This window comes from Marmota monax, unplaced genomic scaffold (genome assembly GCF_021218885.2).
Source record: "Marmota monax isolate L192 unplaced genomic scaffold, Marmota_monax_Labrador192_F-V1.1 WCK01_AAM20220418_F8-fsc00021, whole genome shotgun sequence".
Lineage (NCBI taxonomy): Eukaryota > Metazoa > Chordata > Mammalia > Rodentia > Sciuridae > Marmota > Marmota monax.
In genome coordinates this window covers 22243370-22261207 of record NW_026695228.1, presented here as the reverse complement: position 1 = coordinate 22261207, position 17838 = coordinate 22243370, and the positions used below count along the sequence as shown (strand labels likewise).

The window sequence follows — 17838 nt, the reverse complement described above, 5'->3', positions numbered from 1 at the left end:
CTGAACCATCTGTCCATCCCCCTTTTTTTTTTCTATTTTTATTTTAAAATTGCTTATTGCTAAGCTACTGAGACTGGCATTGAACTTGTGATCCTCCTGCCTCCGCCCCCTGAGCTTCGGGGATTAAAACCCTATGCCACTGCACCTGGTGAGGTGTCCTTTTCTGACATGAGGTGTTGTCTCCATGGACATTGCTTCTGGCACTGCCTGAGTACACTTGTTACCTCAATTACAGGGGCAAGAAACAGAAAATGCCCACTGAATATAGTGAGAAGACAACACCAGTTCTGAAAGGCCAGGACTGAATTTTGCTTAACTGATTAAATCCCAAATTTTCAATTCTACACTGAATTGAAAGGAAATTAATAATCTCTTATAACAATTAATATTAACAATATTAATATCATAGTTATATTTAAAAAGGTCTTTTATAAAATTATATTACATATTGTATACTATATTTATCTTTTATAGGTGTTTCCAGACCTGGGAGGGTGGACCTAAATGGATCCATGCAATTATCCCTCCCGTTAGCTCAGATCCAGGCCCTGGGAAGAAGCTCAGGCTGGGAAGGGCTGGAGCTGGAAACCATCTCTTGGATTCCATTCAGCCAGGAGGGAGGTTTTCTTCTGCTGTCACTCAGGGTTCGGGGGCGGGTCCTGGAACACTAGCCAATCAGAGACGGGAGATAGGGGGGGCACAGGATCTGTCCAATCAGGAGCGCAGCTGGAAGAGGGCGGAAACTTTCCACTTTTGAACAGCTTCCTTCCTGGAGCCACCATAGTAGGTGTGTCACATGTGTTGTGAAGAGAACTTCTAAGTGGCCGAGCCTCCTCGCTGTGACCTCCACCCTCTGCAGGCCGAGGCAACCCCGGGAACCGCAGAAGGCGGGCAATGGTGAGTGTGGAGGGCGCCGATCCCGCAAGGGGAGCGGGTCGCGGTGAAGGGGACGGGTGAGTCGCTGTGGAGGGACCCGGGCCTCCGGCGGCAGCTGCGGCGACTGCGGTCGGAGTCCGGCCAGGCCCCGGGTCCTGCGCGGCGCTTTGCCGGCCGGAGCGGTCTGTGGGCAGCGCGGCCGCCCAGCCCCGCGTCACCCCTCTGCGGTGGCGGCGGGAGGGTCGCGGGGAGACTCCCGCCGCGGGCGAGGCGGGGCCTGGGAGGGAGGTGTGCGCGTCCCAGCCCCCCTGCTCCTCGGGGTCCCCTGGTTACTCCGAAGTCTGCAAACCTGGGGAAGCCGGTCCCCAAATCCGCGACTGACCCTCAGCCTCGGGGCTTGTGGGGGCAGGAGGCGGACAGATCTGTGGACCCTTCTGCCAGGGCCCCCTGACTGGAAATCAGCGCCCGCTGGACATTGGTTTAGAAAATGCGGATCGAGGAAGGCACCGATGCATTTACGAGAACCGCAAAGCAGGGAAGCCCAGCTGTGAAGTCTGCAGACCCCTCAGTGGTTGGCAGAAAGGACTTCTTTCTAGAGGGGAGCAAAGGGGAGTACAAAGAAGGTGGCGGATGAAGGGAGGATGGAGGGTGGCAGCATCGTCTTAGATCTAGGACGTTTCACCCTGACGTGAGCCTTGGGTGGGTTTTGTTTTTGTTTGTTATCCTCCTTGAACCCGGGGTCCTTAACCACTCAGCCATATCCCCAGCCCCGCACCCCACCCCACCCCTGCGCGCTTTTTTTTTTTTTTTTTTGATCAATCCCCGATACTTTACTACTGAGCCACATCCCAGCCCTTTTTATTTTTATTTTGAGACACAATCTCACTAAGTTGCCAAGGCTGGCTTTGAACTTGAGATCCTTCTGCCTCAGCCTCCCGAACCACTAAGAGGTATCTTGTTTTGATTGATTACCTCCGACCTTGAGTGTTTTTCTTAAGTGATCCTTCATTTTCTTTATCAATTTAAAAATTTTAAAAAAATGTGTTCTTATTAGATGATCTTTCATTTTTGTGAAATTGTTCCTCTCTTTTCCATGTTTTTGTTCTGTATCAATAGTGTCGTTTTTATTTGAAATTGATTTTTTTATATTTGATATACAGAGAAATGATGGATTTTTGCATGTTAAGGTCGTGTGTTTTTTACAACCTTGCAAACCCCGGTATTAATTCCAGGATTTTTGTTGGTTCTTTGGGATTTTGTAGATAGACGATAATGTCACATGTGAAGATTTATTTTTTATTTGTTTCTTCTCAGTCTCAATCCCTGTAGTTATTATTTCTTATGCTTTCTCTGTACCTAATGATTTGATCCTTCTCTTTTGTTGTTTATTTTTATTTTTTTAATTTTTTTAATTGTCGGTGAACCTTTATTTATTTATTTATATGTAGTGCTGAGAATCGAACCCAATGCCTCACACACACTAGGCGAGTACTCTACCACTGAGCCATGACTCCAGCCCCTCTTTTGTTGTTTAGCTTGTTGAGGTGATTAATTACATGAGTTGACTTCTTTTTTTTTTTAATCCACATTAACCATTTATTTTATATATTTATATGTGATGCTGATGATCGAACCCAGGGCCTCACACATGTTAGGCGAGCTCTTTTATTGCTGAGCCACAACCTCAGCCCCATGAGTTGACTTTTAAATGTGTGGTCATTCTTAAATAGTTATAGTAGGGGCTGGGGTTGTGGCTCAGTGGGAGATGCTTGCCTAGCATGTGTGAGGCACGTGGTTTGATTCTTAGCACCATGTTCATATAAATGAAGTAAAGGCTCATTAAGAACTACGTATTTTTAAAAAATACTTATAACAATTCCTACTTGGGTTTTGGATCATTTTGTTTATATTATAGTTATATAATAGCAAATATAAATTTGCTATTATTTGTTGAGGATTTTTTCTTTTATCTTTTTTATTTATTTTTGCAGTGCTGGGGATCAAAGCCAGGGCCTTACAAGTGCTAGGCAGGTGCTGTACCACTGAGCTATCCTCAGGCTCTATTGAAGACTTTTTTGTCTTTATTTATAAAAACTGTGTCTTCTCTCTCCCTTCTCATGTGCTTGGACTGAAAACCAGGACATTCTCACAAGTTCTTTCTTTATTTGTTTATTTTGTTGTTTTTTTAAAAATATTTTTGTATTTTTTATTTTTGGGGACTAGGGATTGAACTCAGGGGCACTGGACCACTGAGCCACATCTTCAGCCCTATTTTGTATTTTATTTAGAGACAGGGTCTGATTGAGTTGCTCTTTGCCTCACTTTTGCTGAGGCTGGCTTTTAACTTGTGATTCTCCTGCCTCAGCCCCCTAATCCCGCTGGGATTATAGAGGGGTGCCACCACCCCCAGTTTAGTTGTTTCTTATAATGATCAATATTAGCAGCACCCAATGTAAACAATATGCATCCTTAAACCAAAAGCTCCTATTAAGACGTTTACAGTTTTGTCAGTTTTGTCGCAGTAAACAGAAATGGTGTATTTGATTATCATCTACAACATAAACAGTAGGTTTGTGAAAGAGTGGACAGTTTCTAATGGTGCACGAACAGAACTGGGAGCGGGTAGGATGAGATGTTAATGAGATAGGAGGTGAGAATATGGAGGGGTTAAATCATAGGAAGTGTGAAAGAGAAATCAAAAGAAGCTGGCTGTTAGGAGAAAAGAGAAAATAAAGGTAAAAATAAAAGTACTTGGTGGGCTGGGGATGTGGCTCAAGCTGTAGCGTTCTCTCCTGGCATGTGCGGGGCACTGGGTTCCATCCTCAGCACCACATAAAAATAAAATAAAGATGTCGTGCCCACCGAAAATAAATATATAAAATCTCTCTCTCTCTCTCTCTCTAAAAAAGTACTTGGTTTTACAAATGTTGGGGATGAGAGGGCAGGAAAAGAAAGAAAAAAATTTTTCAAAGGATAATTGATTGTTTCTGTTGGAGTTCAATATCTTCCCTGCTTCCTTTCTCATCCAATAGTTGGGGTTGTCTGGAGTTTGCTAGTATCTCCACCCTCAGGATATTGAAGGTTACTAGGGAGGAAGGGTTAGTCTTGGAGGTGGAACACCTGGATGAGGGGTATAGCAATTGTCAGTCTCTGTTGGAAGACTGCACCTCAGGAATCTCCTTTGGGGTCCACCCATGGTATGTGGGAGCCTGGTCTTAGGCCCTTATATTGCTTGTGGACCCTACAATTCTTGGTCTCTAATTTAGTCTCTTAACTGTGTCTCCCTCACTCCCTCCCTTTCTACTTCCCAATCAAGAACTTCTCTCTCTAGAGGTGCTGAGGGCTGAGCACTGGGACCTGTGTGCCTGTCATGGAGAGCAGGCAGATCAGGACCAGGCATTGAGAGAGAAGGGCCCACCACATAGCTGCAAGCACTTGGGGATTGGGATTGGGAGACTATAGGTACCTTGATGTTGGGCTTCCAGGCCCAGATTGGTGTCCCAAGGTGGAAGCTGCCTCAATTAAACATGGTGGTGGTGATAGCAGAGATAACCCAAGATGATTGAGTTAATTACCAAATACATTGCTTCACATACATATCTTTTGTGGAATGAGAGCACTTTAAACCTAATTCTCTAATGATTTCTCAGAGTACAATACAATGATCTTACCTCTAGTCATCATAACATATTTCTTAAATTTATTTCTCCTATGTAACTGAAGTTTTGACTCTTGACCTGATTTCTTGATAGTTAAAAACTGTTTTTTTTTTTTCCCCTCATAAAGTACACAAGGTTGGGTGTTGTTTTCTGCCAGCCTGTCTGCAGAACATTTACATTTAAAGTGATTATTGATGTAGTTGGATTAAAACATGGCATATTTGTAAGTACTTTCTGTTTGTTTTACTTTATGTGATCACTGTTCCTATAGCTTCTTGCTTCCTCTAGAGGACTTCTTTTCATAAGGCACACCGAGGAGATACACTGGTGAAAAGTCTCTGAATTTTATTTTTTGTTCTTTTCCTCCTCCAGACTGTATAATTTCAATCATCTAACTTCATCTTAGTTGATTCTTTGTTCTCCTTGCTCCAGGGTGCTCTGGAACACCTATAGTGATGGTTTCATATATGTTGTTACAATGGGAACCTGCAAATTATTATATGTTGTTTTTTTGTTTGGTTGGTTGATTTTTTGTTTGGTAGTAGAGAGGATTAAAACTTTATCACATAGCTATATCTCCAGCCCTTTTTTTACTTTTGTTTAGCGTTAGGGTCTTGCTGAGTTGCCTTCTGCCTTAGCCTACTGATTCAGTGGGATTACAGGAGTGTACCACCTTGCCTAGTGAATGTCTTTGTTGACTAAGTTCAAATTCTGAGGTTTCTCAGAAATGGCTTTTCTCTATTTTTTTCCTATTAATAAGCCCTATTTCCCTCTTCTTTATTACTATTATACTGGGGACTGAACCCAGGGGCATTTAACTACTGGGCAACATCCCTAGTCTTTTTTTCTTTCTTTCTTTTTCTTTCTTGATATCAGGGATTGAACTCAGGGCACTCAACCACTGAGCCACATCCCCAGCCCTATTTTGTATTTTATTTAGAGACAGGGTCTCACTGAGTTGCTTCACTGAAGCTGGTTTTGAACTTTCAATTTTCCTGTCTCAGGTTTTCAAGCCACTAGGATTATAGGTGTGTTCTACTGCACCTGGCCTTTTTTTTTTTTTTTTTTTTTTATGTTTTATTTAGAGACAGGAACTTGCTCAGTTGCTTAGAGCCTCCCAAGTTGCTGAGGCTGGCTTTCAACTTGCAATTAAAAAAAATAATAATTTACAAAATATTATCCTGCCTCAGATTCCCAAGTGCTTATGATTACAAGCATGTTCCCCCTCACCTGCCTCTTCATTATTCTTAGATTTTTGTTGTTGTTATAGATATATGAACATTTAAAGACTCTAATGGGTATCTATATGAATCACAGTCTCTTCTTTCAGTGTTTGAGCAGAAATATTTGATGGGGTTAAATTTGATTTCAGCTCCTGGTATGAAGTTGATGGTAAAATTGAAACTATAGTGTTAGTGGAGTGCATCATTTTATTCTCTATTCATGTATAAACCTTTGTTGTTTCACTAGGATCTTCAGTAATTATATTTATTTGGCTTTTTCCTCACACATGGACACAGATCTCTTTATGATGTTTTACATTGAGTTAAAATGTTTAGTGTGTCTTTAATCATGTATTCATTAATTTTTGTTCTGCATATTAATCATGTGTGTGTTTGTGGCGGTGGGTAGTGGGGATTGAACCCAAGGCCTTGCACATTGCTAGGCAACTGCTCTAAAACTGGCCTACGTCTCCAGCCCTTTTTCCTTTTTCATCAGCGTCTCCCTAAGTTACCCAGGCTTCCCTGGAACTTGGGATCCTCCCAAGTAGCTGTGGTTATAGGTGTATGCCATGATGCCTTAGAGCACACCAGTACTTTTTCATGCCATGTATTGCAAAAATTTTTGAACTTTGTTGTTTGCTTTTTGCTTTCCTCTACTTTCATAGATTTAAATCGCTCCGCTTATTTTTTTAGAAATTATTATTATTTTTTTTAAATTAGGAAACACTATTTTCTATGTTTAAAGGTATTTGTATTTGTTTAACTGTTTTTTTTTTTTTGTGTGTGTGTGTGTGTGTGTGTGTGATGCTAGAAATTTGAACCCAGGGCCTAGTGTATGCGAGGCAAGCACTCTACCAACTGAGCTATATCCTCAGCCCTTAAAAGCTATTTGTATGGGTTGGGGTTGTAGCTCGGTGATAGAGCAGCACTTGCCCTACATGTGTGAGGCACTGGGTTTGATTCTCAGCACCGCATATAAATGAAAAGCAAAATAAAGATCCATTGACAACTAAATAAAGTTTAAAAAAAAAAGTATTTGTGGCTTCTCAAATTATTCCAGTATTGTGTTATGGTTTCAATGTGTGGTTTGAATTTCATGCTTGAAATAGAGAGGAATACATGGCATGTCCAGGTAAATAGATACCTTTTGGTCCCTGACTGGTTATTAGAAAGATTGGAATGTCTCCCACTGTTGTTCAATGCTGCTGTGTCATGAATCAGTTTTCTGTTCACATATGGGCACATGAGTGCTCTTTTCTTTTTCATCATTTGTTAATCTTTTTGTTAATAGTGTACTTTTCCAAATAGTGTGACTTCAAAATGTTTTGTGTTTATTAGTCAATTGATCACTTTATTATTCCAATGAGTTTAGATATTAGATATTTATTATGCCTAGAAGATTTATAAACTATTTTTTTCCTTTTATTTCCTCCCTTCATTCATTCCTTTCTTCTTTTTTTTTTTCGTCCTTTTATTTTGTGGAATGATGACGGAGGCCCTAATGCACTGAGCAATATCACTATCCATTTTTAAAAATCTATCTATTTTACTTATTTTTTTACAAATTTGAGACAGGGTCTCACTAAGTCCAAGTCGCTGAGATTATAGGCATGTGCCACTACACCTGGCATACATTACTTTTTGCTTTTTTAGGAAAAGGTTTTGTTATTGGTATTTTGCAATTTTATAGGTCTATGTGAGAGGTGACATCTTGATGACACTGAATCTTTCTAAGGACATGTACCTCTTTTTACCTTATTGTATTAGGTTTTGACATTCTACAAGAAAATTGTTAATGATTACCTATTCATGAATTATCCTTCATGAATCTTATTTATTTTTATTCTGGTTGACATACAGGAACTAACATACAGGCTTCCAGTGCTGGTCCCTTAGTGCAATCCCAAAGGATGTACTGAATTCCCTAAATAAGGAGTTGTAGAAAAGGTTTTAGATCTGATCTAACAGGCCAGTTTACTAGAGATTCATCATCCAGAGTGTATTTGGGAGGCTGATGAGATAGGCATCCTGTGACGAGCATGTCAGAACATTGTAAACACATAGAGGACCAACAGGACTTTAACAGTCCGCATTTTGTTGGGATAACCTGCTTGAGAATCCCAGTTCCCTCCTTGCAGTTAAGCTACTTAGGTCCATTCCAACAGTAGTTCCCAGATACCAACAAAGTTTTTTCTCAAGCATTTCTAAGAATATGCTGTCTCAGAACAGCTACTATTAAGTACAGTACATAGTTGGACTTTGTTGTGAGAAGTGCTAGAGACCCACGTACAAAGAGAATTGGAGAGACCCAGCAGCACAGCTAGTGTTCTTGTTCTCCCTTTTTCTCTACCAGTAGATGTGATCCAGCATCAGAATTTCAGTGTGAGAGGATGTGAGCCTTGCTGGAGAGTAAGATGGAGTATTGGGAGGACATACTATCATATGAAATTCTCACAAAGTGAGTGCAGGTCTCCAGTGCTGTGTGTCTCACTTTCCTCCTGGGAATACCTGTGGGATATTTCAGGAGCCAGTGACCTTTGAGGATGTGGCTGTGAACTTCACCCTGGAGGAGTGGGCTCTGCTGGTTCCTTCCCAGAAGAAGCTCTTCAGAGATGTGATGCAGGAAACCTTCTGGAACCTGACCACTATAGGTAAGGGTGACATAGTTTCCTCACTAAGTCAATCAGAGAACAGGTATCACTTGCTTAACAGTTCTGTTCCATGATCTAGAATATGGAAAACCCATATTTTGGTGAATATACTGGCATGGTGACAGTATACATCAGATCAGCAAGACTCTAATAGCTTTTATGCAATGTTGAGATGAGTCATAATGATGTTTCTGGGTCTGCATTTTAGGAAAACAATGGAAAAATCAGGCCATCGATGATCACTACAATTCCAAGGGAAATCTAAGGTAATTGAACTCACTAGAGAAGGCAGTATCCCTCACAAATCTTGGAATAACTTATAAAAAATCATGAAAAGAAGGAAATGATATATGCCAAGGTTCAAGTTGATTTTATCTCTGTTTTCTTAAACAGTACATACAGATTGAGCATCCATAATTAGAAAACTCAAAATCCATTATGTTCCAGAATAGGCACCATCTAGAACACTGACTTGATATCATAAGTGACACTTTCTAATAGTTTATTATATACAAAGTCTGTTCCATACACAAATTATTAGAAATGTATGAAATTGGCCTCAAATGGGACCCATTTTGAAGATAACTTTCTATATATTTGCAAATATCACAATATCCAATCTGAATTTTGTTCTATGCATTTCATATAAGTAGTGCTTAATTGTAACTACATTCGATAAACATCTTCAAGGTTAACCAAATACTTGGAAAAGAGGTATTAAGAAAACTGAGCTGGATGGTAGTGCACACCCATAATCCTAGCAACTTGGAAAGATGTGGCAGGAGATCACAAGAGGGAGGCCAGCCTCAACACTTTAGTGAGGCATGAGCAACTTCCTGAGAACTTATCTGAAAAAAAAAAAATTTTTTTTTTAAAAAGAACTGTAACGTAGCTCAGTAATAAAGCTTACACAGAATAAAACCAATTCTTCTGGTAAATCATTAATAAACAAAATCATTCGTATTGTGCTTTTCATTCTTTGCAGAAGTCAAGTGTTAGAGAGACTCTGTGAACAGAAAGAAGATAGTCAATGTGGAAAAATCCTCAGCCAGATCATAAATCCTCACATAAACAAGAGAAGTTCTTCTGGAGTAAAACCTAGTGAACACCATGTGTGTGGAGATGTCCTCAATGCTGATCCATCCCTAGCTGTGCCCCTAACAGCTCACACTGGACACAAAGCACAAGAATATCTGGAACATGGAAAGAAGCCATATAAATATAAGGAACATGGGAAAGCCTTACATGATCCCCAATGTTTTCAGAAGCATGCAAGAACTCACACAGGAGAGAAACCCCATGTGTGTAAGCACTGTGGAAAAGCCTTTAGTTCTACCAGCTACATTAAAATCCATGAACGAATTCACAATGGAGAGAAACCTTATATATGTAAACAATGTGGAAAATCCTTTACTTTTATCGGTTCTCTTCGTACGCACAAACAAATTCACAGTGAAAAGAAACCTTATATATGTAAGCAATGTGGAAAAGGCTTTAGAACTTTCTTTTTCTTTAAAATCCATGAAAGAATTCACAGTGGAGAGAAACTGTATGTGTGTAAGCAATGTGGAAAAAGCTTTGGTTCCTCTAGTGACATGAAAAGACATGAACAGATTCACAGTGGCAAGAAACCCCATGTGTGTAAGCACTGTGGAAAAGCCTTTAGTTCTTCAAGCTACATTAAAATCCATGAACGAATTCACAGTGGAGAGAAACCTTATAACTGCAAACAATGTGGGAAATCCTTTACTTTTCTCAGTTCTCTTCAAATTCACAAACAAATTCACAGTGGAAAGAAATCCTATGTATGTAAGCAATGTGGGAAAGGCTTTAGTACTTCCTTTTTCTTTAAAATCCATGAACGAATTCACAGTGGAGAGAAACCCTATGCATGTAAGCAGTGTGGGAAAGCCTTTATTTCTTCCAGGTACCTCAAAAGACATGAACAAATTCATAGTGCAGTGAAGCCCTATACATGTAAACAATGTGGGAAAGCTTTCAGTCGTTCTGATTCACTCAGAATACATGAAAAAAAACATACTGGAGAAAAGCTCTATGTATGTAAACAATGTGGAAAAGGCTTTAGTACTTCCAGCCGCCTGAAAACACATGAACAAATTCACAATGAAGAGAAACCCTATACATGTAATGAATGTGGGAAAGCGTTCAGTCATTCTTATTTAGTCAAAAGACATGAAATAATGCACACTGGAGAGAAACCCTAGGCGTGTAAGCAATGTGGAAAAGGCTTTAGTTCTTCTAGCCACATGAAAACATGAACGAATTCATAGTGGACAGAAACCTTATAAATGTAAACAGTGTGGGAAATCCTTTCCTTTTCTCAGTTCCCTTCAAATTCATGAGCAAATTCACAGTGGAAAGATACCCTATATATGTAGGCAATGTGGAACAGGCTTTAATTCTTCCAGCCACATGAAAAAACATGAACGAATTCATAGTGGTGAGAAACCTTATGTGTGTAAGCAGTGTGGAAAAGGCTTTAGTTCTAGTTACATAAAGACCCATGAGCAAATTCACAGTGGAGAGAAACCCTATATATGTAAACAATGTGGGAAATCCTTCACTTTTGTCAGTGCCCTTGGAATGCATGAACAAATGCATAGTGGAAAGAAATCCTACATATGTAAGCAATGTGGAAAAGCCTTTAGTTCTTCCTATTACATTAAATTCCATGAACAAATTCACAGTGGAGAGAAACCATATACATGTAAACAGTGTGGGAAAGTGTTTCATTTCCCCCAAATCCCTTCAAATGCATGAAATAACACACAATGGGGAGAAACCCTATGTATGTAAGCAATGTGGAAAAGGCTTTAGTTCTTCCAGCTCCTGTAGAAAGCATGAATGAATTCACAGTGAAGAGAAACCCTATACATGTAAACAATGTGGGAAAACATTTAATCTCCCCAGGTCCCTTCAAATACATGAAATAACACACAATAGAGAGAAACCTTATGTGTGTAAGCAATGTGGAAAAGGCTATAGTTCTTCCCGCTCCTTTAGAAAACATGAACGAATTCACAGTGGAGAGAAGCCTCTATACATGTGAACAATGTGGGAAAGCTTTTCTTCATTCCTGTTTACTCAGAATACATGAAATAAGGCACACTGGAGAAAAACCCTATGTATGCAAGCAATGTGGCAAAGCCTATGGGGAGCCCAGTTCCCTCAGCAAACATAAAAGAATTCACAGTGGCATGAAAACATGCTTGTGAGCAGTGTGGGAAAGCCTTCAGAAATTCATGCACCGGCTAAAATACATGAAAGAATGCACACTGGAGAGAAACTGTGTAAAGAAAGTCATGAAGCCTTTACCCCATCCAGTTACCTTCTCAAACATCAAGGGACTCACACTTGAGAGAAACTCCATGAGTGCAAGCAGTATGAGAAAGCTTTTGCTGTTTACAGTTCCCTTTGATAATATGAAAAACTTCACAGTGAGGAGGAACCTTAAGGATGTCAACAATGTGGGAAAGCCTTTATTCTCCGATTCTTTCAAGTACATGAAAGAACACACTGGAAAGTAACCCAGAATACAGAAAAAGTGGGAAGTCTCTTTAAAAAAAATTTTTTTTTTTTAGTTGTAGATAGACTTTTATTTAATTTATTTATATGCAATGCTGAAAATAGAAACCACATGCCAGGCAAGTGCATTACGGCTGAGCCCCAACCCCAGCCCAGGAAGTCTTTATTATCATGTGAACTTGTTAGCAAACACGAGAATGCAGTTGCAATATCTTGTATTATTGCAAAGGATCTGGGGAACTCGTCAAATTGGTTCAGTGTACCTATATAAATGAACACGGTATGCAGTGGAGTCTATAATAGAAGAGATTTGCAATGATCTCCATTTGGTTCACATGTAAGAAATCACAGTAAATCAAAACCCTGTGATTGTGAAAAATTCTTAGAAAGGAGTTGTCAGTTGTAACATAGTTTCAGAGGCCTATGAAAATTCCTCCTGTAGCAGAATCCTAAAATGTATTGAGTATGAAGAGCTTGATGCAAAATAATTTCTTTAGAAGTCTGCAGAAAATGTACTACCTGGAGATTTCCCACAAGTTTTATATTGTGTTCACTAGTAATTTATTCTTCAAGTAGATCTCTGCACTGTGTGTGTGTGTGCACGCATGTGTGTGTGTGTGTGTTTTGGGTGGTGAGGGGTACCACGGATTGAACTCAGGGGCACTTGACCACTGATCCACATTTCCAGCCCTGTTTTGTATTTTATTTAGAGACAGGGTCTTACTGAGTTGCTTTACCACCTCACTGTTGCTGAGCCTGGCTTTGAACTCAGGGTCCTCCTGCCTGAGCTTCCAGAGCCGCTGGGATTACAGGCCTGTGCCACCTTGCCTGGCTGCACTGCGTGATTCTAATTTCGATTCTTGTAAACAAAAGATTCAGGTGAAATACTTCTGTGAGTTTTGTTCAGGCTATTCTATCTGAGTTTAATAGGTAGTGTGTTTTTGATCAAATCAGGTAGTGAGCCTTCTAACATATTGACCTGAGCCCCATCAATGTGTATTTCTAAGGTGCAATTAGGCTTCATTTGTATGTAGTTTTTAAATACTTATGGTTAATGGGCCAGGGAAGAAGGAGGTTTTGTTCATTGTTGTAAATTTCTGACTGGCCTCACATAATGGGTTATGCATACCCTTTTATTTATATATGTACTCAGAGATATGCATATGTATTCATGTGTATGTTTCTTTTCAGGGGAAAATGACAATTGTACATGGATTTTATATTTTTCACAGTTGGATGTTATATCTTTCCCATATTACTGGCGCATTATAATTATACATAATGGTGAAATTCACTCACATATTTGTCCATGCCCATGATATAGCAATAAATGTATATTTTCTTCAAACCAGATTTCTGTGCATTACTTTTTTACAGTTTCTTAAATATTTTCTAACAAATTGCAGATTAACATATATTAGCTTTTTCTTTCAAAAATATTTATTGAAAACTTTGTGATAGAGTACTTTGTAATACCGATTTACTACTGAGAAAAATGAAATTCTTTAGTGGGAGAGCAATTTTGTTAGACTTCCATATTGAATTAATTACAGCTATCATCTTCACATTTTTTTTTTTTTTGAGAGAGAGAGTGAGAGAGAGAAAGAGAATTTTAATATTTATTTTTTAGTTTTTGGTAGAAACATCTTTGTTTGTGCTGAGGATCGAACCCGGGCCACACCCATGCCAGGCAAGCACACTACCACTTGAGCCACATCCCCAGCCCCACAACATTTCTTATAGTTCAAGGCCAAGCAGAATCAGATTGCTGTGTCAGCCCTCCAGACTAGTTCATGACTCAGAGACTTTTTCCCCTTTTTTTTTCACTCAGGGCCCCACACTTTCTGAGTACTATTCAGCTATATCCTTGATTTTATTTTGATAAAGTGTCTAAGTTGCCCTGCCTAATGTCTTATTTGCCATCCTCCTGCCTTAGCCTCCCAGGAAACTGGGATTTTAGACTTGTGCCACTCAGCCCAGCTTATTAAGAGACATTTTACTAGGGGCAGGGAAGAGTTTGAAAACAAAAGAAAGCAAATACATTTATACTCTACTTTATATCACATCCCAATGTGCCTGATCTTGTTAGGCCAAAGGCAATCTATTTGCTTCAAGATGAATTAGAAATATTTTACAAAAGTCTGGGAGAGAAGGAATCTATGACTTGACTTCCAAAATAAATTTTTAAAAATTTCCCAGTTATGAGATAAGATAGTATTTAAGTCTATCAGATTAAGACCCTAGTTATTTTGGGGGTAGGGGGAGTACTGGGGATTTAACCCAGGAGTGCTTAATCATGTAGCCATATACCCAGGCCCCCCCCCTTTTTTTGAGACAGGGTTTCTAAATTACATAAGGCCTCACAAAGTTGTTGAAGTTGACTTTGAACTCAAGATCTTCCTGCCTCAAAAATCCTGACCTGCTGGGATTACAGACATGCACCCCAGCATCCAGCTTTGTAAGATCATTTTATTTTATTTATTTATTTATTTTTAGTTCTCGGCAGACACAACATCTTTGTTTGTATGTGGTGCTGAGGATCGAACCCGGGCCGAGTGCATGCCAGGCGAGCGCGCTACCGCTTGAGCCACATCCCCAACCCTGTAAGATCATTTTAAAAAGGTCATTTACTTTGAGGCAGTGAGAGCCTCAGGGACATTACACTTAGGGTCAGCTTGACTTTTTTTGATAGAGATATATTTATTATGCTTCTGATTTTTATCAGAAAAATATTTGGCTGGATCAGTCAGTAGTGGGGTGGTTAAGTGAAGAGAGTTTCCCAAGAAAGCAGAGGGGAAGGGAAGAATTCACATCTGGTTAGTTGTTCCTTTTATCAGTTTGTTAATATGAAAATAATAGTTTGATGACATCTTTCTACTTTCAGAGGAATAATTGTCAGTTTTTAAAATCCATATAATGTATCTTGGATTTTGTTTTATATTAAAAAATGTACTGTATTCACTATCTGTGTCATTGAACTCATCAGTGTTGGTGTGAAGCAAGTGAGTGACCTGCAGGCTCATTTCAGTGGTCAGCTGGCACTGGAGTTTGGGAATATGTTTGGCCTTCTGAATGGGGGGTCTTTGTGACCTTGGGTGAGGCTGGGGCCTGTTTGAGCCATGTCAAGTATTTACATTTTTTCCTTTTTACTCTTTACAGAACATTGCTGCCATAAAATTTCAGTTTTTATTGCTGGTGTGGTACTAGGGATTCAACCCAGTGTCACTCTACCCTGGAACTACATCCCTAACCCTTTTTTGTTTGAGACAGATGTTTGCAAAGTTGCCTAGGCTGTCCTTGGACTTGCTGTTCTCCAACTTGTTGTCCTCCTGCCTCAGCCTCCCAAATTGCTGGGACTACAGGTGTGTGGCATTGCAGCCAGGTGACTCCAGTTTGTCCATGAATTGAATAATAGTTATATCACAACAAAGGATGGGCAGATATAGATAGATGATCGGGTCAAATAGGGAAGATGAGGCTGGTTTGAAAGGAAAGAAACAAAATGCTACTACCTTCAGGACACTTCCTCTCCCATTTCAACCTGTTGCCAAGTTTACCTGCCTCCAGTGAAATGTTCCTCCCCAAAATTAGTGTTTTTGTTGGTACAGGGGATTGTCCACCATGCAGCCAGAGCATTGGTTTCATTAATGAGGTTCTTGGCATAAAAGTTAGCTAGCGAGATCAAAATAAAACACACAGACTCAGTTACCTTTTTCTATGACCAGGTCCGAGAGGGCTCCCCTCTCTGGTTCCCACCTCGAACCACCCGGTAGGGCAGCAAGGATTACTCAGGGCTAGCAGGAGAGAGAGAGAGGGAGCACACCAGGGAGTAGCCTTTTATTGGGGAACAAGAAACTCAGGGGAGAATTCCATCCAATGAAGGTTGAGGGGGGCCGCACTCCAAGGTCAGGGTCAGTGATTGGCCCCCAGGGTCAGTGGTCAGTCACACCCCCACACGGACGGGCTCTCTCATCAGGAGAGGGCCGGGAAAGCTCCAACACAGTTAGCCAGAGCGCCTCAGACCCGGGAGTTGCCCAGTCACGTGTGAGAATGGCTTCCCACAGGATTGAACTCAGGGGCACTTGACCATTGAGCCACATCTCCAGCCCTATTTTGTACTTTATTTACAGACAGGGTCTCACTGAGTTGCTTAGTGCCTTGCTTTTGCTGAGGCTGACTTCTCCTGTTTCAGCCTCTGGAGCCCCTGGGATTACAGGCATGGACCACCACCCTGTGCCCCAAAATGAGTTTGTTATTGAAGTACCTTCTGGATGGCTCCTTTCCTGACCCTTTCAGTAGATAGAAAGAGGCACCCCTGGACGATTTCTTTCCCAACTTCGGGCCACATAAACAATACAAGGGAGGTTGGGAAATGAGAAGAAAGGATAAAAGGAGTAGGACACCCTCCTCTCATGGATTCCAGCTCTGGATCCTTTTCTCCGCCCCCAGGAGCAGTCTGTCTCTCTATTCCTTTAAATAAAACTTCTTCTGTGCTTTAGTTGGCATTTCTCAGGGGTTCATTCTTCCACACCAGGGGAATTGGGCCCTGATGGTTAGATCTGGACAAATGCAAACTTCACAGGTCGGCTCAGTGCTTTATTTAGGAACGAAGTTTCACACAGGAGCAGGGAATGCAGGGATGAAATGACACCTTGGTGGGACTCATTTTCCGGAAAATGAGCCCCTGAACAAAGAAAGGGCCTGGGCTTATATAGATTATCCTGAAAGGTGGTCTTGTAGATGTTTCAGTTTTCTTGGGCACCAAGGAATTTGGGGTTTGTTCTGTCAATCAGTGAAGGGGTCAGTCTGAGCAATTAAGAACTTGAGCTCTTGAGTGACGGGACTGTGCTGAGCACCTGGAGAGGATTTACTCTGAGGAAGTCAGTGCCCCTCAGTGGCTATCACTTTAGGTGTAATGAGACACCTCCTTCCTGCCTGCAATTAGCATCAGGAAAACATTTGTCTTGGAGGATGAAAGCTATCAGTGCATGGCTTTTTTTTTTTCCTCCTTTTTTCTCAGGCCAAGTTATTTTGGGGATTTTAAATCTTCCATATCTATTAATGATCGGATTTACAATACCAGCATCATCTCTGGGAGCTCCTCCAGGATGATCAAGGAGGTAAGGTCCTTCACGCCCACCGCACACCTTTCTGAGCTTTCTGTCTCTTTCTGGAGGACAATAATGGGTACTCCTCAACTAATTAAATGCAGTTCGTGCAAGCCTCCATTCTACAAGACTCAGGTGATAGGATTCAGGGCCTAGGGGGTCCCTAATCACCTTTCCTGTGTGTCAGGCATGTCAGGTTTTGCCAAAGCCATTTCTCACTATCCAGGCTCAGAGGGCTTCTGGCATGAGTACACAGTGTCTCTAATCCCAGTCTGCCTTTGGATGCATGGTGATGGACAAAGGGGAAAAACTGCAAGGTTTTGGCTGGGGCCACTCCCTAGTGACTCTCTAAGGTTCCTTCTCTAGTGCATTAAAATAGGTTGATTTCCATAATCTAGAGTTTATATATTATCACATTAACTAATATTAATTAATATAATTATATTTCTTATACAATCATTCATTATAAAATTATATTTGTACTATAAGTTTTTATAGATATTCCACACCTAGGATGATGGAACAAAATGGATTAAGTGCAGTAATCATGGATGAAGTGCAATAATCCTTTGGGTTAGGTCAGGTCCAGGCCCTGAGAAGAAGCTCAGGCTGGGAAGGGCTGTAGCTGGAAACAATTCACTTGGGTTCCATTCAGCCAGGGAGAGGTTCTATCCTGCTGTCACTCAGGGTTCAGGGGCGGGGCCTGGATCGCTAGCCAATCAGATACACGGGGTAGGACTGCAGGAACTGTCCAATCAGCACCGCAGCTGGAAGA

General features: G+C 40.7%; 1 protein-coding gene and 1 pseudogene across 1 annotated transcript; both read left to right on the top strand.

The window, feature by feature from the left end:
• The first annotated feature begins 758 nt into the window (after window positions 1-758).
• Window positions 759-13308, top strand: LOC124088156 (zinc finger protein 709-like). The gene is made up of 4 exons (XM_046437615.2): window positions 759-897; window positions 8283-8409; window positions 8618-8675; window positions 9395-13308. The coding sequence occupies exons 1-4, from the start codon at window positions 895-897 to the stop codon at window positions 10632-10634; spliced, it is 1428 nt and encodes a 475-aa protein (XP_046293571.1). The 5' UTR covers window positions 759-894; the 3' UTR covers window positions 10635-13308.
• Window positions 10681-13308, top strand: LOC124087647 (zinc finger protein 709-like; annotated as a pseudogene).
• Window positions 13309-17838: the final 4530 nt, after the last annotated feature.